The 27,381-nt window shown below is 51.1% G+C and overlaps 1 protein-coding gene across 2 annotated transcripts; it reads left to right on the top strand.

Moving 5' to 3' along the window:
- On the top strand, positions 1-26,864 carry LOC3291626 (gremlin-1). 2 transcript variants are annotated; one of them, XM_061654396.1, is made up of 3 exons: positions 1-88; positions 1,458-2,591; positions 23,450-26,864. In XM_061654396.1, the coding sequence occupies exon 3, from the start codon at positions 23,450-23,452 to the stop codon at positions 24,317-24,319; it is 870 nt and encodes a 289-aa protein (XP_061510380.1). In that variant the 5' UTR covers positions 1-88; positions 1,458-2,591; the 3' UTR covers positions 24,320-26,864. The 2 variants fall into 2 exon arrangements, with proteins under 2 accessions (XP_061510380.1, XP_061510379.1); XM_061654395.1 differs by lacking the exon at positions 1-88 and adding an exon at positions 434-621.
- Positions 26,865-27,381: the final 517 nt, after the last annotated feature.

Raw genomic sequence — 27,381 nt, 5'->3', positions numbered from 1 at the left:
GTTACAAAAGTTTGTTCAAGAAGGTGTGTAGAATTTTCCTTTACAGTCTGTAAAGTTTATTAAAAAAATCAGCTAATTGGATACATTTGTAAGTACAACAAATTTTGATTAATAAATGAGGAGTTTAGGATAAAATGAAGTAAAAAATATTATTTATAGGCATTTTTGTTTGGAAAAATTAGATTAAAGTTTTGTTTTAAATTTGCATTTAATATATGACTAATTTGGCGGTTTAAAATTTATCAAACATTTGCCTTGAATTTACGATTCCTCTTGATGTAAAGCACTTAAAATTAAAAAAAAATCAATTGAAACATAATGTAAAAGCATGTAAAAGCATCCAAAACGTACCAGCACAAGAACGAAAACCCACCACCGCACCACCACTTCACGCAGTTCACGACAGTGTTTTGAAAACAGCCCGACCAGCCTGGCGGTTACAAGCGTCTCGCGTTCGTTCATTTCATTCATTGCTGGTTTACCTCTCGAGCCGTGCGGACGTGTCTGGTGGTTTTCGCTCGTCGTCGTAGGTTTGTGGTCCCGGTCTCGGTGTTGTGCCAAACAGTTTTTACGCTTACGCCCTGCGGGTTGTTAGCTTGCAACAGCATCGTTTCGGTTTCGGTAAGATTGAACAACGGCAGGGGAAAAATCCCACACACTTTCCCCTGGGGTCTCTCTTGCTCTAGGAGCGGTTTAGTATTATTATTTTTGTGTATTAGAAAAAAAACACACGATAAAACTGGCCGCAAAACAGTCGCACGGATGGAATCATCTGTTGAGGTTGATAAAGCAGGCAAAGGGGGAAGCGTGAAAATCAGTATCTGTGTGTGTGTGCGTGTGTCTGGGGTTGGTTCTCGTAGCACTGTGTTTGTTATTTTTCCCACTGGCCGGGTTTGTTTTGCTTTCCGGTGTTTGGACAGTCTCGATATGCGTTGATGCTGCGTTTCGGGCGGGACGGATGCAGAAGGTTGGGATTGTCGCGTCGATCAAGCGGGCCGCTACCAGTGATTGACGTTATTTTGATTAGAATGATTGCACCCAGAACCCAGCAGCAGCACTAGAGAGAGGGTGCGTTGCATTTGCAAAAAATGGGAACACGTCCCCATTTTCACGTTAATAAAAATTGCATTGAGGAAGGTTAGGTGTGTTGGGCGTTAGGGAAGCGTAGAAATGGGCGGTTTTTGATGCCAAATGACGGTCGAAAATAGCTTCCAAACATCCTACAACAGTACTGCTTACCAGGGAAGTCGTGACACTTCCGAATTGCCAACTCCGCTCGTGATCGTGTGCATGTATTGGACATGTGGATGGCTTTATCTGTTTGGGGGCAGCTTCGGAACAAAGCAGCTTGCTCAAAGCACCCGTTTGCATCCTCAGGGGTGTCATTTTTTTAAGCATACATCTAAAAGAGGAGTCAACGAAAGCTAATACTCTGTTGTTCTTTTGTCTCATTTCAGATACTGCAGTCCCCCGTGTGTGTGTGTGTGTAATTACTCTGCTGTGCTTTAAAAAAAACAAGAACAAGTGCTCGCGCAAATGGTGCCAAGATAGAAATGGTGATGGTGCTTCCGCTTTCACTGCACTGCATTTCCCAAAAAGCGTGCCTAGCGTTCAATTATTAACAAAAAGAAAAAATGAAGTGAATATCGCCCAAAGTCGCCAAAATACTCTGGTGCGTTGCGCGGCCGGGTCAATCGCGTGTTGGAGGGCACAACGTGCTCGCTTGTTCGCTCGCCCCGTGTCTCTGTGGCTGTGTGTATGTGTGTGTACGTTTGTGTAATTGTTCTGTGTGCTTAAAATTCTAAACAATTGCTCCACCCCGCGCGTCCGCTTATCACGGTCAGTCACGGAAAACCGGATCGCACATTCCGGTAGCATTGCTGCTGGCGCCAACTTCCGTCCATATTTCCGAACCGAACCGGAGAGAGAGCGCAGTTTTATTAGGCGCCCCCGGGAGGCCGTTTGATGATTTATATCGCACAGCAATATAAATAAACCCGCCCGACCCGACTAACCGTAACCCGACCCGCTCAAGAAGGTCCGGAGAAGAGGCAGGGGGAGGGGCAGAGTGTTTGTGTGCGTGTTTTAGTGGCGAAACTTTTCTCTCTCGGCGTAAAGAAAAAAAAACATAACAGTCGTTGATCCAGTGAGGATCCTGTGCTCTCGATCGATCTAGCGTGGTTCTGTCGTTCTCTGTGCGCAGAAAGTTCTTAACCCCATCCCGGGTCTAGCATCCCAGTCTCCAGAGTGAAAACGGACGTCTTACTCTTCGTCCCTAATCGCCCTCTAAAAGCGCATCGCGTTGAAACGTCACGCCAGAGCGTTGTGCGCGCCGCTTTTTCCCACGTTGACGCCATCCGAGAGTGATGCAATTGTGGTGCTGATTTGTGGTGCTTTGCCCATCCCCGTACGTTGTCCAACTAGCAGCAGCATCCTACTCACCCAGCTAGAAATATTTCCAACCCCGTCGGTCGCAACACCGCAACACACGGTCGGCAGACACGAACGCGCGTGGGGCGGCGATCGCGGTTTTTTTGCGAGACTTTATCATCATCGCTTAGTGTGGTGCCCCGTTGAACGGAACGTTCAAGGTAAGTCAAGGAAGCAACGGGGGGAGAGGAGGAGGGGTGGAGGGGTTGCAATAGTAGTAGTTTGCGGTAGGTAGTAGTAGCAGCTAGAGATAGTGGTGTTGCAGTTGCAGTAAAAGCGAAGAAAATGAGCGCTTTTTTCCCATGCGCCGGAAGGAGGGTGATTCATGGAGGAAGTATTTGCTCCGCCGAAGGGGCTAAACGGGGGCAACTGGGGGAGGGGGGCTAATCGTGCGATTAACACGTTCGGGGATGGAAGTTTTTTTTGTGTTGCCTTCTATTTTGATTTAATCACCGCTCTCGCACATTGTGCGCCCGGTATGACGTGTTAATTAGGCGAAATTGTTTCTGTGCGCGTACAGTATCATTAGCAGCGCGATTAAAGTTCGAACGTTTTGGGACAAGATCGCCTGAACAACACAACAACAAAGGAAAAAAAGTGCAAAAATTGAATTGAAATCATAATTAATGTCTGATGCGATGATTTTGTAACAAAAATCTCTAATTCGGGTCAACCCTCTTTTTCTGTCACCCCATAAACGGACGATGGCAAATATTTGTGTTTTTCCACCCCACAACGTAGTGGGTGTGTGTGTGCGGGGGAGTTTAATGGGAGTGGGGGAGTCGATCGTGTATTGACTTTTGGTTGAGTTTCGTAACATGCATTGCGCTCTCACTGTGATCGATCTGCGAATGAAATAATGTTCAACTGCATACACAAATCGATACGATGATGCTTAATACGGACAGCAACATCGGCGTCTCGGTACGACACAATAAACCATTAATCATAGTAACGCTTCCCTCCCTGTCTGTCTGTGTCTGTGTGTGTGTGTGTGTTTCATCGTCGCACGGTAATAGCATTAGCGCCGGAACCCGCTTCCCGATGATAATTTCTTCCGGTGGGCCGAAACGTCACCATCATCATCATCATCATCCCCAAGAGGGATCGTGGGATCGTGGGAGGCAGAAAGTGTCTGAAATGTCGCGTCACACAAACACACACACACAAGCAGGGCCCACGACAGACCAACCGGTCTTGAGACGGTCGGTTGGGCGAAAAAAAGACCGATCATCATTCAACAACCTGCGCCGGGAAGACGGATCTCAATGATACACATTAGAACCGCGGCGGCGGCGGCTGCGGCTGCTCTGTGCCAGTGGATTGGTTTCTCGAGTGGAGGCCTGGCCTGGCAGTAGCGCCATCGACGCCAGCCAGACCCATCCACCGTTGCCGGGGTAGTGCAATCGGACCGTCTCGCTAGCGCACTCGACAGCGCCAGCAGGACCCGTCCGCACAGCGCGAGTGAGAGTTTGCCGTTTTGTTCGCTTGCTTTCTGCTTGCGAGTTAATCGGTTTTCTTCTGCTACTCATAACCCGCGCCTGACTGTGGTACTGGTGTTTTTTTGTTGTTATTATTTGCTGCTGTGTCTGAGCGTTGATCGAACGCTTCCCATTTGATGGATGAGATGTAGTTTTATGGAGGTAGATGCTTTTTGCCACTACTCCAGGGAGTTGCCCCCCCCACAGCTCCTCCACAGCCGACCAAAGGGTGGCCGTGCATAAGAAATTAAGTAATATCGCGTAAAGATTTGTTCAGCAAATTACAATCGCCTGCCCGATAACATTGCTTGAACTGCTTCCAATAAATCTAATTCCGTTGCATTCCATTCTTCAGATTCCGCACGGGTTTAGTAATCGGGCGAACAAACAATTCTTCCCAATAAATGGTGCCCCTTTTTATTGTCGTTCTTGGACCTTATCCATCGAAAACTATTTCAGTTTGGCACAAACGGTAACTGTTACTATTTATATTAATAGCAACACAGAGTGGTGGTGAATACACAATGCAATGTGATTTCACCGCTCCTGGAATGGATCGCGCAGTGTGACCGACGTCCTGGCACCATGTTTAGCATTTTCTAGCGACGCATACCACGCACGGCGAGAGCCAAACCGGCTAGAGGCTAGGGCTTTATTTTATCAGTCAACAAAAATGCCTTAACTGCTTTATCATAATATCACTTCCTTTTTTTCTCACACACGATGGCAAGAACATTCTTTTATCATCTACTCCACCGAGACAAAGAAAGGCTGGGGGAGACGAATGGGGCGGGAAAGTGGGAACATATTCAAGGTCCTTATCGCGATAACAAATATTATTATTCAAAAGGGAAGACACACGAAGAAACACCAACAAAAAAAAGACCCCGCACACACACACACGGCTTCCCACTAAACCATATTGACTTGGGCCATGCGGAGGTGATGCTGCTGTTGCTGTTGTTGGTGGCAGTGCACCGGACCAATATGTGTCCTCGGGGTTGGGAAAATAAAATTGCAATAAAAATCCCTCTTCCTCGCATTATGTGTGTCTCTGTGTGTGAACGCAAAACAAATGCACCAAGAGTGTGATCTTAAAATTATACGATCGAAGCGACACTTTACCACCCCTGCAGCAGCTAGCTCCATTGGCTGTGACGCCGTGACGCCCAGCGTGTGCAAGGATTTTTGTGCCGGAAAGACACGGCAGACACGGGACACTGGTGGGGGAGAAAGAAGGGAGTTAGGAAGGTGTTGTTTTTCTTGGCGGATGTTCTGGTGGTGATGGTGGTGGGAAAAACTAACGACAAACGACCAAAGTTAGGTCGGTGCGCTCGAGCAGAAGAACCTTGAAAACCCCCTGGAGCGCTCCACCGCGCGCCAAACCATTTTGTGGAAGCGTTGTTTTTGTTCGTGTGTGTGTGTGTTTGTTTCTAGCGTTTGGAAAGCGATTTTCTTAGTTAGCGTAGTTTGTGTGCTGCAGTTTTGTTCCCGGGAAGGTATGGCAGTCTTTTGAAGGACATGCTGCGTACAGCGTGAAGCTGGTTTTTTGTTTGGTCGGAAGCATGTGTTCAGTCTTTTTCAGACTCAAACAGATCCTAACTTTGTGCGAGATTGAACTTCATCTCTAGGAGGATACTGTTTGTTACCCTGCAACACCCCATCATTCTTCAACAGCTCAGGAACGCTTTCCATCTCGATCGGTCACTCTCAGCAGCCTTCCAGCTTCCCATCATTGACATTGACGAGCTTCTGATGGGGCAACCGAAATCACTGCCGACACCGTCTAGACTGGAAGCGCCTCGCGAAAAGCGCGTCAGCTGATCGGTTTGCACTTGCCACCGCCAACTCACACGCAAGCGGGTAAGCGAGCCCGAGCGAGCTGCAATTATACCATGCTTGACCAGCGTCGCTTTTAAGGCGCTTCCCAAGCATGATTTATGGCCCTTCTGGTGCGCTATGGTTGGCTATGGACTGGAATCCATCGAATGATTGGTGGCTTCCAGTGCATACACACACATACACACAGAGTAAAGCATGCAATCCTTTTCGCCAGTTCGGTATGATAAATTACAAATTACTCGAACCGCTGCCAGCAAAACAATGCAATCCGTCATCGCCACTGCCATGGCAAGCGGATGTTTGAAAGAAAGTCCGGAAGGGGATGGAAAAGTTTTGCACAAAAAAAAAGAATTCCCATTGGCATAGAACTAGCGGCACCACGTCCATCCGTTGTCGTCTCGTTGTTTGTATTTGTGTGTGTGATTTGACGATCCGTAAAGGAACCTGAACTACCTTTTTGCTGGCCATTTTCCATCCCACAAACGCTCATCGGCAGACCTAAGATTAAAGGCAATCCGTAATTAATCCGCACGCCTTTGGGTGAGGACCACGGCCACGGTTTTTGCGGTTTGTGCGACTCATCACGCGCATGACGGCTCATCGGGTGGGTTTTGCGCCCGTTCCTTGCTTTTTTTTGTTTTGTTTGTCATGGGCCCATGTGCGCCAGTGCTTGCGAGTTTCACCACGGGGAACTTCCGGACACCTGGGGGACGCTGCGCTTTGCTTTGAGTGATTTTTCCCGGGGGTGTTAAATTGCATCTCGGAGGAGCAGCAGCAGCAGCAGCAAAGGCAACAACAATCGAAGGCGATCTGTCAATGAATGGCGTACAAACGTACACGGGCGAATCGTAGGTTGCCTGGTTCGGCCACGCTCAGCCACGCTCTGCGGTTGCCGGATAAGGTGTTTAATTATCCATTAAAGTAGTACCCCCGCTTGGCGAGGTGGAGGGGGGGGGGACAGGGTGCTCGAGGGAGAGGAGGCGTTTCGGTGTGTGCCGAGGTAATTTGAGCCGAGTGCGAAATCGGATGCAATCAAACCTACATCGGCGATGGCGTCGCCGTGTCATTAGCATTGGTGTGGCGGTCCGCACCGATTTCACGCCGAGTCGGTGGCCTATTTCAATCCCCGTGTGTGTGTGTTTGCGAGTTGCCCAACGCGTGGTGCAGTGAAGCTGTAGCAGTTGCACTTTGGAGCAATCTGCTGCGTCTGCTTATGGTAAGGAGTTGATCGTAAGATAGCTCACTTTGGGGACGAGGGCTTGGGATGAGTCCAGGCTTTTTTGGCCCGAACCGGTAGATTGGAGCGTGCCTTGGGGCCATTGTTTTTGATTTCGATGTAGATAGGCTCACTAAGCGCGGTGACCTTGAGTGTATCCTACATTGTGCTGGAAGATATCGCTTACTTGTAGTTAAATTTGTAACTTTATTTTCGACTCCAAATGTTTTTTTGTGAGCGCCTCAAGTCTTACATCTCAAGAGCTTTTCTGTTCTATCCCGTTCCCCAAACGAACCTGATCGATCGGGTATTGAATGCTCCACTGTGTCCAAGCGCGCGCTCTCCCCATGCTGTGTGTGTGTGTCATAAATAATGGCATTTTATTTCCTGTGGTAGCACACAGTTGCCACAGTTTGGCACGGAAGCGGCTGATCGCGCAATCCCAGACCAGCAGATGGTAGCAAAAACTCGAGAGAACCTCCCGCCTTTCAGATCTTCCAATTCCATCGGAAACCTTGAACTACATCCTCATCCAGAAGTTGGCCGGCGTCGCCAATAGTTGGTCTAATTTAAAATTTTATGACCCTTGGTTCCTACCCCCCCACGGGGAGGTTCTGGTTTTGCTAATGAGTGTACGAGCACTTGTCTTGTGTTTGGAGCAGCAGGGGAGAACAAGTGCATGGACAAGTGCATTCGACAAGCGTCAATCGATTTCGGTGCAAAAAGTCTCTCGCTTCTGTAAGCCGAACAAATGGCATCGAAATGTACACCGGGCGGACAACTCAATACCAGTGCCCCATGCCGGCAAAGATGATGTCGCTGGCGCAGATGTATCGTTTATGGTGCCACTTACCTCGCGGCGGTGCCAGCCAGCGAGCCAGTCGTTAATTGGATTTGGAGGATTTAGTACGACAAGGAATTAGTTCGGGTACGGGTACGGGGTCGGCAAATTGAGTTGTTTCGATCGTACGGGAAGATCGTGGGCTTCGGGATATTGCCACGTTCGGGTGGATTAACACCCTTCCTCCGGCATTAGGCACAGTTTTACGCGGTGGGACATTAATGTAGAAGACAATAAAGATACACGAATTTGGCACGGTTGACTCCTTTCGCAAGCTTCATAAATCTTTACTGCCGTGGCCGCCGTCGCCACCAAGTCTTTGCATCAAATCGGTCGAATGTTGATTTATTGGACGACGAGACATTTGGAAGGGGGGGACTGCTGTTCCCGGTTGCCCAAACCCCACCCCCTCCAAATCATGTATCGAGCGCGACAGGGTGTTTTATTGCAAACCTTACCAACATCTCAATTCTCCAATAGTGTGATGTGTTTGTTTACACCGTCACATTAAGAGCGTTGAAAGGGTGTTGTTAGTGGCATAATATTGACAGATCATAATTGAGCCAATTATCCCTTCCAGGAGCACCTTAGACAGTGGACGGTCTGGGGTGGGTGATATTCTAAATTGACCTCTGGTGTTTACATTGCATTCTACTGGAGCTGGACTGGAGCGGGCTTCGCAATCTTTGGCGTCATGGCACGCACGAGCCGTCCGATGTTTGTTATTCAGCGCCCGCGTTCGTGCGGGTTAGTTCGTACATTAATGGGATTGACGATTTATTTCGCTGATTAATATCCCGGGACAGTGGTCGATCAGTTTTGGCAGCTACTTTTAGGAGCGTGCAGCAACGAAAACGATTCACCTGTCCGTACCAATGACGCACGCAACCGTCTGGCGGTTCCTTACCGGTCATTTCGGGAAGCTTTGCTAGACATGAGGCATGTGTACGAAATGGAGGCAAACAACGTCGCGTGACGTGTGCCAGAGAATTGTTTTAATGTTATGTATGCCCCTGGTTGGGCCCTGGAATGGAATCTTGAGCGATATGAATAGATGGGCCCGCGCTTACGTGGGAAGATCCTAAATGATCGGCGATCCGTGCAGTGGGCCGTAAATTTGAGCTCCAATCGATCAATCGTTCATCACAACCAAACGCCAACCAATTAGCGTTTCCCGCGCCTTGAAGGTAACGGTTGAGCTGTGAGCTCCAGAAAAAGGTGTTTCCTCACCTGCGTGCGTACGATAAGGTCCAGAAATAGTCCAACAATGAACCGCGAGGGAAGGGTAGTTATTTATAGGTCAAAACTCGCACGTTGCCCATACCCCAAACCACTCGGCAATGCTAAAGGTGATGAAAAACAGCCCCAATCGCGGGTCACGTCACGCGCATCTGCTTACGCCAAGCAAAGGTATGCGAGGAATGTGCCTCTATGAATGAGTTTTCCAGCCGCCGGAAGGTGTCTGCGTGTACGCTGTTTGCGTGTTGCGGAAACCCCGCGTCGTAGAAAGGTTCAATGAAACATTGCACACGCCCTGTACACACAAACAAGCGCGCTCGCAGCATCGGGATCGGAACGGAAGTGCAACGTGCTGCACCCTCGGGGCCAGGTGACATGTTCCTGTGGCGTTTGCTGGTGCAACAAAGTAACTGACATTGGCCATCCCAACCCATCTGCGGCTGCGTTTTGCCTGTGCTGAATCGCAGCAGCAAGAAAAAGGTATTTGGATTTACACTCCCAGCTCGCGCATCGTGTGCGTATCCGTCTGTGTGTATGTGTGTGTGTGTTTGGCATTCATTCTCGCCCCAGAACAAACACACGAATCGACGACGCATTTGCACTATTGTTGCACTATTATTAAAATTCCATAAAAGATAATTGAGATAAATTGCGACGCGGAGTGAAACAGCGGCGGCGGCGGCGGCGGCGGCGGCCCGCGGGTTAATGTTGCACATGTACGCGGCCTGTTCGCACATTAGCACCACTGTCGTCCCATGGTGGATCCGCCATTTTTCCTAACACCTTCGTCCTTCCCTGTTATTGTTGAAGGGCACCAGCAGCAGCAGCGCCTTTTCCGTGTCGCGTAAAGTCGGCGGAATGGATCCCGGTGCGAAATGAATGGCCGTGATTGATAGTATGGGGCCTGTTTTGTTACGATTCCGTATGCAAATGGGAAATGAGCTGGTGGGCAAGGGGAGTGTTTTTGCTGCCGCGATGGCAGTGTTGGCAATCTGCTCTAATATGTTTCTAATTAAAATGGAACGGACAAATTGCGAAAGGTTCACCAGCACCCCCCCTTCCACGAGACTGAAGAAACCGACCGATGGAAGGTAATAGCAATCGGAAAGCATTCCTGAAACGATGGACACAACGGAAACTCAGCTGACACTGGGTGCGAGTGTGTGTGTGTGTGTGGGATGCTATTCCCGTTTCTCCCTCGGCCAAGTGAGTGGTTTATTTTGGCAGCTTCCGTTAATGGAACGCGATCTTGAGTTGAGAGGGAGGGGGAGGGAGAGAGGAGAGTTCATCAAACCGGTCATTGCGACAGCTTTGGTGTGCTTTATGGTGGAAGGAAGTTGTAAAAGCCGAGCAGAATGTTGTTCTAATGGTTTTGTGGTGTGCGTCGTTTGTGGTAGGAAGTAGTGCTCGATCTGTCTGGGAACAAACACGATCGACAGCTTTCGAAGAGGTCGATGACGTCAGTAAACAGTTTGTTGGTTTTAATTGGTCTTTTGCAGTGGCGTTCGGAGACGGTCGCCATAGTGCAGCAGGTAAGCGTTAGGAGCTGCTACGCAAGAGGACGTGCGATCGAATCTCTGCCGACTTGGATGGAATATGGATAAAAGTTAATAACTCACCACGGCTCTTTTGACCCACTTTCTTCGTACTTCGTGGTGCCTGGTTTACTTACATACACCTGCCTTTATTATTATTACACCAATATTTAGAAGCCAACGCCATGTGGCGCAGTCTCCAGCCCGGGGTTAATTGCATCGCAAATGTAATTATAGACAATCAGAGGATCAGTTTTCTATCCGCATGCGAGACTTGCCACTTCCCTCTCCCTTGCGGGGTACCTGTGTACACAAGGCGGTGTTGGCACGAATTTGAAAGTTTGCAAAACCTTGTAGTAATGGCGCCACCTCCACCACCAGTCACACACAGCTCAGCAACGCTCGTAATAATCAACAACAGGCAAACCCGGTAACAAATGGCAAACCCTTTGGCGATCGATAAAATAATACCGAGCTCTCTCATACATCTAGTCGAAATGCAGCGCGCTCCTATCATGCGTGACATTTTCGTGTGTGTGTGTGTGTGTATTTCGGGATGCCGCCGACGTGCCCTTTTTCCTTTTTCGGGGGGAAGTCCAGCCAAGCTGTGCCGCAAGAGAGGGCAGCCGCCGATGCGTAACCTCCGCACGCGCGCGCTCGCGTACGCACACACGGTGTAGCGACACAAACACGGCCCGGCCGGATTTAGACTGACGACGGAGACGACGACGGAGAAGTTAATCGCCGTTTGGCGCCCTTTGACAGTGCCGGGACAGTGCCGTTAAAGGGCAAACCCGGTGCCGGTGGCGTCCAATTGCGTGCGTGTGTGTTGTGCTTGTTCGGTTTGACATTTTCTCTAAAACCTCAACTGCCGGCTCCCCCCCCCAAAAAAAAAGCAGCAACCCAACACACCAAGATACCAATTTTCCGCCAACCGACCGGTGCATGGATCATTGTCCTCGTCTTTACGTTTGCTTTCCTTTGCCGTCTGGCGCAGTCGTGGCCAAAAACAGTGGCGCTTAAATGCCTTTGCAATTCCATGTTTGCATTCGCGCGCCGCATCCTTTGCGGGATGATTCCAGCAGCCGTGGGAGAGGAGTGTGGAAGCAAAACAACCTCGACAAGTGAAAAGAACAGACAGCGGGAGAGGGAGGGAGCAAACAAAGAGAAAGAGAGGTAGTTGCATGTAATAATTTTTCACCAAGCGGTGCGGTGCGATCGATGATGATGATGATGTTGATGTGCAGCACGGCGCATCTGGCGCGACGACGGTCCCTGCCCAGGCAGCGTAGCAAAGCAGGTTGAGGCAGGGTTGCTTCTGGTGGCGCTTAACAAGTTGTTTCTGATTACACACACACACACATACACACGCACAAAGATGCACAGAGCAGCCTGCTTCCCGGTTTCACCCCGTTTAATAATTCCCGATCCTGTTACGCCGCCGCGGGTTCACTTTCTCACGCAAAACCCCAAATGGAAAAGGACGCGTGGATGATGATGATAGCGTTGATGATCATGATGATGCGTGGTCGTCGATCCTTGCCTCTCTTCCGGGTCTCCTCCCTTCCTCTCGGTGTCCGCCGAATCAGGTTCGGCCTGACGCCAGTGGCTCAAGTAAGGTTTCCATATCCTCTCTCGATCGCTTCGAACGGTCGTCGTCGTCGTCGTCGTCGGTGTCGTCGCCAGAAGCGGGCGCCACAACTGGCGCTACACACACGCACGTACGGAGCAACCCGATGCGTATATTCTTCTCGGTTCCTTCTCACCGTCTTTCAGCTCCCAGAGCACAGAATCCTTTGCCGATGAAGCTGACAGACAGAGATCTTCTCTCCGTGCGGGTTTTTTTTCATATTATGTTGACGGAGAGCAGTTTCGCTCGATCGAGTCGATCGAGCAGCCGCGCTCTCGGAGGTTTCCGGGCGGGGTGGCCGGGGTGCGATTTTTCAATTCGAATTTTTGGCCCACTGCCGGCGATCGCGACTGCGAAGGAAAATACGGCAAACGAAAGCAGGACGGAGTTGGCAGAGTGTGCGTGTGTGCGAGCGCGCGCGCGCGCCTGCTTTCCTCCCCGCATCATGGCGCTTAGCGCTGGCGTCTTCGTTGTCGTCGGCGGTGGTGGCGGCGTCAGTGTACGCGAGACGGCAGAGGAGCGCCGGGGGACAGATCATCATCGTCGTCAAACGATAGATAGGAAGCTGCGGCGAGGTGCACGTCCCAAACGATGATGAGGCGCGCACTGCCACACGCTTCTTTTCCCAACTTCCCCGTTAGTGCGCCCGACCGTATGTCTGACAAACGATCGGCGGAGCCGGCCTTCCCCTCCCCTTCTCCTCCTCCCTCCCTCCTGGTATGAACGATGATCACGGCGTCCGCCCGGTGCTGCGCGGTTGTTGCGCTAAAGATTTAAGGTTAACTGACAAATAAGATAGCGACAGGCGGGCAGTTTTACGTTTGGCGCCATGGCGAGGGATGGAAGAGAAGGGGGGAGAGAGAGAGAGCGTGTTATGGGGTGGGATTGGGACGCGTGAACGTGCAGGGATCGACGATCATGAACCTCACGATCTGTGGCGCGCGCGCTCGCAGTTGTGTGAGTGTTTTGATCTCTTCTCGTGTGCTCTGTGTGTCTCCTCGACTTCAGCCACCGGCGATCACGGCGTAGCGAAAAATGAGAAGAACGAGAAGCGGGAAAAAAAACAAAAAATAATGCTAGAAGGAAGGGGGCGAGAGGGGGGGGGGGGGAAAGTACGGGGATGGGGTGGGACACTGTGGCACCCTCTCGATGCCATACCCTGACCCCAGCAGTTGTCAGCGGCTGCGAAGGGAACGAAAAGAAGGGAATCTTAACGTGACTTGCTCTGGCGACGACCACAACGACGACCGGCGACGACAACAAGCCGCAACTCGGGTGTAAAGGGGGGGGAGGGTTGCTATGTCGGCGGCAGCTCGAGCATGCGCCGAGCCTTCTCTTACTTGTGTGTGTGTATATATTTACGAGCATGATATCAGAAATTAATTTTTCATTTTCGATACAATTATTTGCTGTTGGTCTGAGCATGTGTGCGTGTGTGTGTGCATACATAAACCGTATGGAAATATCGGGATGCGGAAATCAAGTGCCCTTAGGGCTCGAGTGGCGTTTTGCGGTCGCCGTAGTGTTACGCCAATGCCGGCCGGCATTTCACGACGCTGGCGATGAAAACAAATCCACGGCTGGCACGGATGCAACGGCGAGATGATCTTTCAGATTGAGAAAGGCACGTGGGGACAGCGATCTGACAGAGTCGATCAGACAATCGAAGTTGGTGGGAGATTTTTGGAAAAAAGTAGATATGTCATACGATATCAAAACTTATTCTGAAATATTTGTATGGCACAAAGACATCCCTTGCCGTGTTTGAAGCCCGTATTGGAAGTTCACAAAAGAGCGTCCCTTAAATCGATACGAGTCCCCTTGTTCGGAAGGTGTCAGGCATTTCTGTTTGTTTGCTAAGCCTCACCAGAATTCCACGATTTCGGCCACCTCTAAGCTTCCAGCAACAATAACAATCGGGAAACACATCGTCCTGTCACGTTTCCCTCGTAAAGAGTTCAATCAGCAGCGTGCACAACAAACGATCAGTTCCGTACGTGCTACGAGCGAAGTTACCTGAGCTTCCGATCAGCAAGACACCGGAACCTTTACCCAATACCCTACGGGCGAGCTGCCAACTGGAACGGCACAGGGATTAAGTGGCTGGCTGCGTGGGAATTTTGACACATTTTTCTCGACCGGGCCAGGGCAGGTAGGAGTAGGCCTGTTTCTCGGAACTTGGAACCCATTTTTATGTGGATGATCCGTATCGGAATGCTACCCCAGGGATGCTGTGAACGTACTTCCGGCCCATGTCCGGCGCGTTGGGAAGTAAGCAGGAGAACAAAGCCTCTCCTCACAAAGGCAATAAAGGAGCCGGGTGTCAGGGGGATTGAAGGGTTTTGTTTTCCTTTCAGACGTGCTTTAAGGCGGTGAGGTTTTTTTCCCCTCCGAACCGAGTGTTCTTCATGGTAGCGAACGCATTGGAAAGCGTCGAGGTGTGTCCCAGACAGAAATGTTTGGAGAAAAAACAAACCACATGCATATGCCGCCGGTTATGATTGGACGTTATCTTGCTTCCCTCCATTTGGTGTAGATAAGTGATGGATTTTTAATTAAATGAAATGTAATTACCCAGCGACGCAGAGAGAGAGAGAGCGAGCCGGCTTTGGAGTCCGCGCCACCTACATTCACGCCAGCACGCGATGCCATACAGCGCCCGCTAATGGTTTCGTTGGCGGGAGGATTAGAGTTTGAGTAGGTTTTTTTCTCCTCCAAAACGTTAAAGCGAGCGATGTCGCTCCGGGCCGAGACGATAAGCCTGGCGACGGAAAGGTGGTCGTAATCGAAAGTGCGGCAGCTCTGGCGATCCGGTCAGCTCGGCAAATGTCCAGAAGTCGCCGATCAGCTGATCTCATACACACCTCGGAGAGCGACCTGTTTCGTTGCGCACTGCGTTAAACCGTTTGTGTGTTTGTTTATGCCTGAGGTCGATTTCGGGGGTTATTTTTTCCTTCTGCTGGTTGCCCCGACCTAAAGTAAACGATTTCACCGTGCTCCGTGCTACCGCTTGCGCGTAAATAAAAGCGAGCGTCTCGTCGAAACCCATCACGACGTCCGGTTGATCGGTTTGCACTAGAATGTGGGGATCATAAAATGATCCGCGCGGGAATAACAACTACCCAACCATCCGGGACCAGAGGGGTGCCACAACACGGTCACACAGCCACATTTATTGGGTGGCGCTATTTTCGAACGATCTCTGCCGCGAAGAGTCCTTCTGTTAAAACTGGATTAATCCGTACCGTCGTCGAGTTGCGAAGTTCGGGCGACGCCGAGAAGCTGTCTCAGAGATGAGATCCTCGGATTATCCTACCACACTGCAGTGATATTGGCCGGATCTTGTTGGCTCAGTTTGCACGCCGAGTTGATAATTATAGTTCACGCCTTGCATCTCCCAGAGGTACGACCCAGTGTGCGACGGATGCCGTACGCCTGGTTGCAGTAATGTTTAGGGTCTTGTTTTCTCTCTACCGCCTTCTGGTATGTATCGCGGTTGGTGCAACATGGAGGAATGCAACTCGCAAGCGAGCGAGTGGCACATTGCGAGCCATAAAACGGGTGTCGTCAAGTGGTGCAGCTATTTCGGTATGGCGTCGGGGCGCCACAATTTAAATTGACAATGTGTCAGTATTTAAATAGCTAAACTTCTGCTAGTAATAACCCGAGCACGGCACAGATTGTGCTGTAAACGTCGACAAATGGGAAGTCGTTTGGTGTGTATTTTGCGTCCGTTATTGCTAGAGATTTGTTGGAGTTTTGTTGAAGGGAGTTTCTGGAGTTCGCCTAGAGTACACAAACCTTTATGAAATTGTTGGAATAGCGCCCAGAAAACTTTCACCTTTGCATTCCGTCAGGTGTGTCGGACCAATTGTGGCCATAACCTCCATGCACTGATCATGTCGTACGATCGCTCTACCTCAATCTCGATCGCGTGGAATTCGAAGGATACAGTATCGATCGGCCCATTGCCACGGCAGCGATCATTGCATTGTTGTTTCCATTGTCTGCAGGTGTCATAAATCGATTTAAAAGAATGTCACATGGAAATTCATTTCTATCGATCTTTTTACTCCCTTTCGCGTGTCGCACCCTCCGGGGGAGGGGTGGAGGGCGCGCTGGTTGTTTGCTATCATTCAGCCCCAACACACGTTGCACCTCAGCACGGTGTTCGTGTCGTGCTGTCTGTACTTTATCAAGAATTCATCATTCGTGGTTGGCCTGTGGCACGATCGACACGGCACACCAGTGCCTTTTTTTTTGTTTAGAGGTTTGGCTTGTCCAGGGAAGGGCAACTGCAACTAAAATGAAGGGGGTCCGGGGGTCCGGGGGACCTCTCAGCCCTCTCCCAAGCTCCCAAGCTCCCAAATGCTGCCAGGCTGCACACTTGGTGGCGACGGTAATTTGCAGTTGTCTCACCGATTGTTGGTGATTTATTGCGATTTGAATATTTGAAATCACGAACTGCTTTGATTTCCTGGAGCAACGGAGTTCCTCCCACCCCAGGCCCACCCCAATCTGCCTGACTGCAAGATAACGGCTTCGTTGTCACACCAAGTGACACACCAAACAGGGGCCCGCTGACGGTATCGGGTATCTCGAAAGTCCGTTGCAGGGGGGCGCGGGCACTACTCCACACAATGGTTCGCACCACACGTTTCAATCAAATCGGACCGTGCATAAATGTACATATATTCATCGCGATTGCTGGCCCCGTGAGCATCATCACCTTGCAAATGAGATGAACAGGGGGCACCTATTCTCACGATCAACAGGCACGCCACGGAAGATCCTTTCGACGGCGGCCTGTCCCAACAGACCTGTCAAGTGTCAACCCGCGCGCGGGGCAGATTAATGGCGTACTTAGTGCCGATAGAGATTTTGATACATAAAATTGAGCGATGTTACGTGTCGGTTGGTTGGTGTTAATTGTTTCGTTAGCGGAATGTCACCACCGGCTAGTAACGACAGCTTGACATGCGATCTTTGTACGCGGAGTGGACGGAACTGTTGGAGCACGAGTACTTCCCCAACAGTGCACGCTCGCTTTTTTTTGTATTAGCAGCCAGTAATTAGAAACCATCAACAAGCCGAGACTCCTTTTAATCCTAGACGCAGACCGGTAAAGATCATATCGGATATTACTTCTTACCGCACAGTGTTTGAGATGGGAAGGATCGCTTTGATTGAAGCTAACAGGCCGCTTCAACAGATGCTCTCTTGCGCGCGTTCTCGAGCGGTGCACGTTTGAAGATTTATGGTACAGTAAACTGAAGTAAATTGATTACGCGAAGGTTAATTTAGCGTTGATGTGTGTGTGTGTGTATGTGTGCGCAAGGGGGCTCGTGCAAGGCCTGGCTTTGGCGTAAAAAGGGTTCCGGCCGGCCGTCTAGACGCCGTCCGCCTGCCCGGAGTCGATGAGTTGTAATAATTTGCAATAAAGGAATGGATTTGTGGATAAAATTTATAATGCACCCAACCTTCCCCACTTTGACCGGTGGCGGTGCGGGAGTATTCAAGAAGCTTCATAAAGCGATCACCCCATACCATGCCACGCACGCCAAAACAGATCCATTACACGAAAACGGATGATGACAGCACGCCAGCAAAACAGCAACTCGCTGGGGCGATATGATGGCGCGCTTGGAGCGTTTCAGAGGTTTCGAAGGCATCGAAAGATGTTTGTTATGACGCAGACCGCAACGAATCGCATCCCCCGCCAAAGTGTGGAGCTGTGGACGGCGGGCCTGAAGGGGTGGCGTAAAATGTGAACGCTTTTCCAATCCATCAAATTATAGGTCATGACTCAAAATTGATTCTAGATCGGATTTTTATTTTTAGTATAACACTCTACTCCGGTTCGTTTCCTGAGCGGATTGACGTTCCCAGCGCGTTCGGTTCGGTCGTCTTCGTCACCGTGGTCGTGGTGGTGGTCGATCGAAACGTGACGTTCGATCGGTGGCAGATTAAGCTTCCACTGAGTGTGTGTGTGTGGGGGTGGGTTGCGGGATGGGGCACAAGGTGCGCCATTGGAAAACAATAAATTTAGTTGAAATTTATGAGTCAGATAAAGTGTTGTGATGAGAGCCAAACGGGCATTAAAATCGGTGCCGGTTGATGATGGACTGGGTAGATGGATTTATCGTGCAAATTAAACTATTCATTGACTGAGTCACAGTTTAACGGGATAGATGGAGAGGAAATAAATGAAATCGAGAGAGAAATAGATCAGAAGTATTAGTTGAATGGATTTTTCGGTGGAATGTTATATTTTTGAGAATAAAAAAAATTGGTGTTGGTTCCATGTCTGTAACAGTTTAAATCGATGGAGTTGTTCCGTCTTTAGAACTGGCCGAAAGGAACAATATGCTGTCATAATACTGTACATAAAAACCTTTCCGCTACAAAACATCAGCAATTCTTCAAAGGCAATAGTAGAATCATAGTGGTCTTGGCACATCCGCTGCGTCACCACGCTCTTTTGGCAGCAAGCCGTCGCACAATGCACACACACATACACACACTCATACAAAGTATCGGTAGAACCGGCAACGACCGATCTTCAGAAGCGAATAATGGTTTTACAATAGGCTCAACAGATTAAGATCTAGCCAAAGATCTATCGGCTAAACGGCGGTGCCCATATACGTCGCGCGTGATCCGCCTCTGGTTAGAGCGCTCTGGGGCCTCTGGGACGCTGGGAGACCCAAGCGGACACACGGCTTTACGACACACAACACAAGCACACGCCTCGCCTCCCACAATTGCCTGGTTGGACAGTGTTGGCAAGTGTGTCTAGTAATCTGTGCCGCGAAGCACCGGCAATTTGACCGAAATGGAGTGACAATCACTCTTGGCACGACTAAATCCTCCACCTCGTGGAACGCTTTGAGCCATTCATTCTGAAGAAGACGCGCGCACAGGCACGGGCCGAAAAAAACGGCACCGATGCTGGGACACTCTCGTGGCAGTGGGTTGGATTGGTCAGCTTCCTGGAAATGGGAAGTTTCCACCAAAATTGGGCGTCCGATCCGATCCGGATGGTGGTGGGCAGCGAGACTCCATTTTGGACGCCGAGAGCCTGGTGGTAGGGGACCGTAATTAAGCGCTGTGCCCGGTGGTGGTTGGCGGTTGGAAGATGCGCACAACGGCGGTCGACAGATTCGATTGCGTACGACGATAAGAGAGATCCGTACGGATCAGTTTACGGGAGGAAAGTCCGATTTGCTGGACCAGCGATGGGAGCAGGGGGGTATGGGGCGCGCATGGTGAATACAATTATGGTGCTGGCGGGCGAATACTGGTTTGACGCACGGAAGAGTTCTGCAAAAGGGCCCGAAACGGCGCGCTCGCACTTTAATGCATCCAGCTTTCGAAGTATCCCCGTTCCATTTGGGACGACAACCGATTGGACGGCTGACGACGGAGGCCCGACGGAAGCAGCAGCTGCGGACATTCGGGACAGCCCGTTAACATGGCTCCAGCATTTTTGCCGGCGCCAGTCCAGATCCGAAACGGCGACCACCAATCAGACGGCGCGGGCTGAGATATTTGTGGCCTCGGTCGCGGCTTTGCCGTGGCGTCCGATTTCGAATGTCTCAATATTTTACCTTTACGGTGGAGACTTCGGCGATCGTATCAGCGGGTCGTTTGTGGCGCACCGCATTTGGCTGATGGAGCGGGCTCGGGTCGTTCAGTTTTAATGCCACTGATAGTGGCGTGGTGGCTTGCGTTGACCCCATGGGGGAAGCCGTGCATCTCTGGTGGGAATAGTGTGGTATGCGCGACGTTCTGATGGGGGGATGCTTTCAAAGCGTTTAGGAGAATATGCATTGGCCAAATGGATTCTAACCGCTTTGGAGAAAACAGAGCTTGCGGGGATAGCAAGAAGTCGAGTCATCCATTTTTGAAGTTAGGTACAAGTACACTGGTGGACATAAAAATAGGAACTTTTTTCTGTGACCGAAAGACATAGTTCTTGTCAGAAATATTTGGTAGCCCTGAAAAGGACTGTTTAAGTGGTTGTTGGGAGGAGGTGTTGCGGTGTTCCACAGAGCGAAAACACATTCTAACGGTCAATGTGGTGACCGTTAATCGCTATCACTTCCTGACAGCGTTTGGCCATATCGCCGATGAGCTTACGGCATTCGCTTCTGGGTATGCGTTTCCACATAACCTTGCAGCGTGTCCATAGATCATCGGCTGAACGTGCAGGCTGGTTCTTTAGCTGATGCTTGCGAGTTGACCACAGATTTTCAATCGGGTTGAGGTCAGGACTCAACACAGGCCACGGTAGAACTTGCACATCCTTTATTCCACATCCAAATTTTTTTTCCTATTTTTATGTCCACCAGTGTACCTCACAAAATCTGTGTTTTCCTCCATCTCTCATTCTCTCTATCTCTTTATTTATCTCTGTCTGTCTCTCTCTATCTGCTTCTCACTAACCAAGAGATGACTTCAGTAAAGGTCTGCGCGTGACTACGAGGTCCAATGTCCAAAATCCTCCGGGCGGGTTGTCCGGCAAAAATCGTTTGTTAGTCAGCGTTTTATGGCTGATTAAAAATGCGACGCTCGCTATTAGATTAATGGTGTCGCATTTCACCATTTTGGCACAGCCACACACAAGAGGGAGAAGGAACTGGGGGCGCGTAGGGGGTCGATGGACGCCTCGATCTTGTGAAGGAAAGCAGGCTCTTCCGCCGCGCAAGATGCGAAGGTGTGGCATACACACCTCTAGATACATATAGATGTATTTTTATACTCCGAAACCTCCGATTCGCGCGGCCCGATGGCACCCAAACCACTCGGCTGGTGACTAATAAGGCTCGACGGTGTGCGAGTGTCTGAGCTTAGGTTTCGCGTGTCGGGACCTTGCCTTCGTGGGACCATCATCGCAGCAGCATCATCATCATCTCCGTTGGCAGAGGCACCCTTGACGGGAGTCATTCTCGTGGGTGTGTGTGTGTGTGTGTGTGTTAGTCGAAGGTTGCCTGCGACGCCGCGGGTTTGGACACTAGAGGTGACAATTTTCACAGCATGTAAGTGTGTAGCGATCCCGCGTCGTAGAACGTGGACGCAAAGGCAATGAATGAAGTCGCAAAATGTGTCTTTCGCGCAGGCGAACCACACGGCAAGATAACGAACCGATGGAGGGACGTCGGCGTGGCCGGGATTAGAGCGCAAATGGTTGTTGTTGTTAAAGTTTACGATTAACGTATTAGCTAGCGCTACGGTTGACAACTCTATTAAGCGACAGGGCGTGAGGTTGGAATAGATAAACCTGTGCAGCTGAAGATGAAGGAAGCGAGCTCACGAGACATGTCAACCGAATTTCACTCTCCAAGGCAGGCAAGAAACGTCGCAGAAAGGCTTTTAGCGATTTCCGCTTTACTTGATCGGTGGCCGGAAACTGTGCGTCGCCGCAGCAATCATTCACCGCGAGCTCGTTGATGTGGATCGCAAACATCAATTTCGTGTCAAGAGTGTGCCGCTCGAGCGCAAACGTTTATGAAATCATTCGCATCAGGCCTGGGAGCGAGCGCGCGCGTAACGCTCGGTTAAGATCGCTCATGAATGGGTGCTCCTCCGCAGCTTGAACCAAAATCGCTCTGTATGCCTGTGTGTGTGTGTGTGTGCCATCTGCCGCAATTGTCCCCGCGGGGTCGTCAGGCCGGGCACACTTATCTTTTCTGACGGACGCGTGTGCCAAAAGCGGGCACGGGAAAGGTGTAACAGCCAGAGCGAGGTTCGTTGGGGCCGTTTTTGCCGTTGTTGTTGTTTTAATTCCATGTTGACATCACACGCGGTGGCGGCGGCAATCTCCCTGCTTGTTCCGTTGTCCATTGCGCGCACACACACACAAACACTCGCCGGCTCTTTACGGCGACACACCGACGCGAAGTACACGCCGTCGTGGCCCCGGGCACGTGGGTACGATCTGGCGCGCGCGCGCGCCCGCTCGTTCGCTCGCAGGGAGTTTAAGAAAGTGTGCACATACCCCCGCGAAAACAAAGCGAAAAGTACGGGAAATAAATATACCAAAAGTGATAGAGAGGGTGGGAGGAAGAAGGGAGGAAGAGGGGGGGGGGGGGAACGAAAACGGGGTGAACGGGATTTCGGTTTTAAATGGATGAATCGCGTATCTCGTGCGGGTCGACGCGTACGCGACCGGCGGCCCCCGGATGCGCAACGAGCGGCCCACGCTGTCCCGCACAAACACACACACACACAAACACACAGAGGGAGAGCATTTAGTTTTTACGACTTGTGGCCGATTTGTTGGGCTGATTTCTCGCGTGCCGACGACGGTAAGTTCCGATCGGACGCGATCGCACGCAATCACGCAATAAGGGAACTGTCGCAACACATACTCACGTGGTAGTAACAGAACTAGAAGTAGTAATAGAGGCGACCAATAGAAAGGGACAGAGGGAAGGGGGGGGGGAGGTAGGGAAGCAGCTCCATCACTTCATTCATAGTGTGTGGTGTGGCATATTTTTCCAGGCTTTCATTCATGAAAAATCCCGTCCGCCTCTGGTCGAAACGTCGCGCTTGATGTGCGCCTCGGGTAAGACCCGCATACGCAAGCATATCATATGCGCCGTTGCACCGATGTGTATGTGTGTGTGTGGAGGCATTACTGCAGCCGGGGGAGAAGTGGAGTGCAGAAGATGCCACAGCCCACGAGAGGAGCCGAGGAAAGAAAAAGTTTGTGGCGCCGGTCTCAAGTGTCTCGGGCCTCGCGCCAGTTCGGATCGCGCATTAGGTGGGAAGTGCTGACTGCTGCGGGCACACAACAATGTGTCTCGGCGTTTGGCTGTGGATGTGTAGGACGGTCCAAACCAATATGATGAAGAAGGGGGGGGGGGGAGGGGGGATGAAGGGCCACCGACCGACGGTGGTGAGGCCACTTCCAGCAACGGTACGCCTCCGGACTGATGCTGGATGGTTTTTGGGCCGTCGCGATGGTTTCGTGATGTGATTATCTTCCTTTAGAATTTATTTCATTAGATGATGAGTGGAACTGTCTATTCCGGGAAGATCGCCCCGATTTGATGAATCTTTGCGACCGGAGCTATGGCCACTTCTTGGAACGTGCCAGCGGTAGAATTTATGGCTCGGCCAGCACAGCTAAATTGTTTGTCAATGTTGTACAAATTAATGTCTGGGAAATACAGCAGCTACAATAACGACAATAATTCTTTCCTTCTCTCGCTCGGTGCCATTTTTCAGATGAATCTAATGATGAAGCTGCTGGTGCTACTATCGTTTCTGCTCGTCCACTCGTCCGGCCACCGGATACAGCTGTCCGACTCGATCCTGGACATCATCAACACCCGGCACGTCGAGCAGATACTGGCCGAACGGCGGGCGAACGCGTCGCGCGAAAACGAAAAGCGCTACCTCGTCCAGAATGACCTCGACGAGGACGTTACCGAGGACGGTGCCGACCTGTACCAAACGCCCGAGGTGGCGCTAGACTTTGATTTTCACGGCCGGCGCCAAGGTGGTCACGGATCGCGCCACTCCGGTTCGCCCGGCCATGGTCCCGCGCTCCCGCACAACGGATCCGGCGGCAGTGCATCGTCGTCGTCGTCGTCGGGCGATCTGCTCGCCGATCTGCACGCCTACCGGGGCGACAAGCTGCTGAAGTCGAGCAAGAACGCACTGCTGGTCACGCGCAAGGAGTATCTGAAGAAGGACTGGTGCAAGACGGAACCGCTGGTGCAGCGGATCCGGGAGGAGGGCTGCCTCAGCCGGACGATCGTGAACCGCTTCTGCTACGGCCAGTGCAACTCGTTCTACATCCCGAAGTCGCCGAAGCGCAGGCGCCACCACGCCGGCAAACCGACCGTCTCGAGCTACTCGGTCACCAGCCGGCGAGATCTGGCGGACGGCGGTGGCGTCGGCGGGGGCGGTGGCGGCGACTTCGAGGACGAGGATCTGACCGGGCCGGCGTTCCGCTCGTGCGCCTTCTGCAAGCCGAAGAAGTTCACCTGGATGACGGTGACGCTGCGCTGCCCGTCGCTCGTGCCGCAGCTGCGGCGGAAGCGCATCCAACGCATCAAGCAGTGCAAGTGCATCGCCGAACCGCTGAACTAGGAGATGGGCGTCTGTGTGTGTGTGTGTGTGCGTGAAAGAGCAGTATGTATGCGAGTGTGTGCGTGTGTGTCCGGCAGAGTGAAGGTTAGGGTTACGTTTTGATTAGTATTATTGTTCGTACGTAGGCAGTAGCTGTTACTATTATGTTTTGCCGTCGTTGTTTCCAACCCCGAGCCCGATCCAATCTCCCCACCTTCCAGGCATTTGTGCACTTTGGAGCCATCGTGCATCCAATTGGAATGCGTACGGGGAAACGGGGTGCCGGGGAAGGGGGTGGAATTTTTAAACCATAAAGCGCGCTGCTATCACCATTTTAGAATTTAGTTTGGAGCCATCTTTGTTGTGAAAGGTGAGGGTTATGTTGTTGTTTCGTTTTTATTGCTGTACGATATGAACCAAGCAGAGCAGAGAGCGAGAGAGAGAGAGAGAGGGAGGGGGGGGGGAAGGGTAGGGATGGCAGGAGACTCGAAACGAACTGGAACATCCTTGTCAGTTAGCCCCCATGCCATCCCTCTCGAATGGTGCGCGCTGGCCAACCTTCCATTTACGTCCATTTGCGCACGAGCACGAGGCGTTTGTTTTTGGGACGTTTGGGCCGAAGATAAAGTTACCGCGAAGTGGTGGGCCGCGCCGCGGAAACCACGCCGTTGGACATCCCCATCCCCCCGGCCGTCCGGGGGTTGAGATCCACCCGTAGGAAGGTGGTAATTTTCACCCCGCCGTTCGCCCCCGGCTTTAGCGCTTAGAATGATGAATGGTGCGCGAATTTGCCAAAAGCGAACCTCGAGCGCGTGCGCATGTACATGTGGGCATACAGCGGCGGCTCACCGTGAACAGGAATGGTCACTACCTGGCGAAGGGGGGGGGGGGGGGAGGAAGCCCCCTCTCATGTGGGTCACAAGAACGAGAACCGGTGGTATTGCCCGTTTGAATGGGATGATGTTTTAATGAAACGTTTTGCGGGTAGAGTGCACGGGAGCTAAAGAAACCCCCCTCGTTTGCCGGATGTTCTGCCGCTCTGTGGCAAGAGTCGGAGCGATGCAGTAACTGTCCTTTAGTGGTGGTAGTTTTCCAATAGGTTCCAATGTGCAGCGCGGCACACAATAATGAGCCGCAAAGTGTCTAGTAATGAGCAGTTGGTTGCGGCACCCCCGGCAGCTGTCTATCGTTGACTCATCGCCGGTTTGCAGTGTGCATCACTATGCTTCCTGCATTTGGCGCACGTGACCGCAGCCGCTGGATTGATTGGAGCTCATTCATTCGGCTTTATGCCCCTCCCCCTCCCCTGGCCGGTCGGGCCCGGATGAGTGATCGCTTTGTGACGCTAACGCGTTCGCGCTCCAAATTCAGCCACTGCCGCGTCTACTGCAACCACGGTACGTGCCCCGTACGCCGTCCATGAACTTGGAGCACTTGTATCTCTCTCTGTCTCTCTGTCTCTGTTGCGCTCATCCCACTCTGATGTCATGCTTTGGTGGCCGATGAGCCTCCGAACCGAGTCCGCATCGATCGTCGATGAGATAATCTTCCGGTTCGGAGGGATCATAAGGTGGGGAGGAAGGGCTCCTACCGTGCCCGGAGCGAATAAATTAGTTATGATTGGATGAGGTGAGCCGCGCGGGGACGGGTGGAGAAGATGTCACCGATCGGCAGAGGTCGCAGATATGTGTGCTGGGCCCGCAGAAATCGGATAGACTCTCGCAATGGCGGTGTTAATTATGGACGACCGTTCGACTGCTTTTTTGGGCCCGTTGGACCCCTCGCCTCATCTTTGGCTGGGGGTTTTGCTGTGCTCGCTCCTTGGCTCAGTGGCCGCATGTATCGGATTTCCGTGCCGCCAAAACGACGCAATAGGTCGGCCGGTGGTACGGTGAGTCATGCCGACGTTTTGGCATCGCACGAGCCTCCTGCCGCCGAATGGTGCCTGCGCGCGAGTAATTCTGTCACCAGCGTCTGCATAAGTCACCACCCAGCAGCAGCAGCAGCAGCACACCTTCGCTGTGGTGGTGGTGTTGTGCTAAATTTGTGTCCAAAATGCGTGTGTTTCTTTTTTGGCCGTTGGTGTTGCGCGCTCACATCTGTGTGTAAGCCACACGGGCAGTCGAACGGAATCACCTGCATTGGCGAGACCGGTCGGCCGATGAATCAGCACCGCTGGAGTTCCTGGCGCGGAATCGGGCACGCGGGCGGCAGGGTTGCTGATTGAGCCGGGGCGTAGATCAATTATCGATCGCGACGGGAAGCAGTCAGCCAGAGCGCTTGCAGTGCTTTCCCCGCTTGCTGGATGGCATTTGCAGTGGCATCCGTTTATGATGCTAATGTGTGTGTGTGTGTGTTTGTCCTGTGCATGAGAGGGGGGGAATGCAGGTTTGTAAGGTGATGGAAGCCTTTCGGGTGTGTGAATTTATGTGAAATGATCTCCCGATCGTACATCGATCGTTGTGAGTAGCGTGGGATAGCTATGCACAGAGATGGATAAGCCAAAGGATGGAGCGCGCCCGCACGGAATAGAAGCATAAATAGCACACACACACACACACACACACACACACAAATAAACAAACAAAAAGAGAGAAAGAGAGAAAGAGATGAATGGAGCCAATAACAATGATAATAATAAAACATGAAATAATGAAATCGTAACCACCTTTCTAGTTGTAGTGCAACGAATATTTATTGTATAGCGAAGCCGAGAACAAGTAAAAAAGGAGAAAGCAAACAAAAGGTTTATAAGCAGGAAAACGAAGAATTGTGAGTCGCAGTTGGTAAGAAATATTACAATCATACAATAAAAAACGCATAAACCATGTAGAGGAAAGTGCAAGGAAAAGTAAACAACACAAGAACACGAATGAAGAGCATTGAAAAGATGAATGTTAGCAAAGGAAGTGTGTTTCGAGACAAAGTACCAGCAGAAAAGCGAATCGAAATGAAAACACGAACGAAATGCAAACGAGAAGCTAGCGACGAGAAGTTCCAACAAAACAAGTAAATTAGGCAACAACAAAAAAACACAATTGGAAAATCCCTTAATATTAAGCCAATGGCACATATACTAGAGT

Source organism: Anopheles gambiae, chromosome 3 (assembly GCF_943734735.2).
Source record: "Anopheles gambiae chromosome 3, idAnoGambNW_F1_1, whole genome shotgun sequence".
Lineage (NCBI taxonomy): Eukaryota > Metazoa > Arthropoda > Insecta > Diptera > Culicidae > Anopheles > Anopheles gambiae.
The sequence above is the reverse complement of the archived record's forward strand: the minus strand, read 5'-3'. Positions and strand labels throughout refer to the sequence as shown.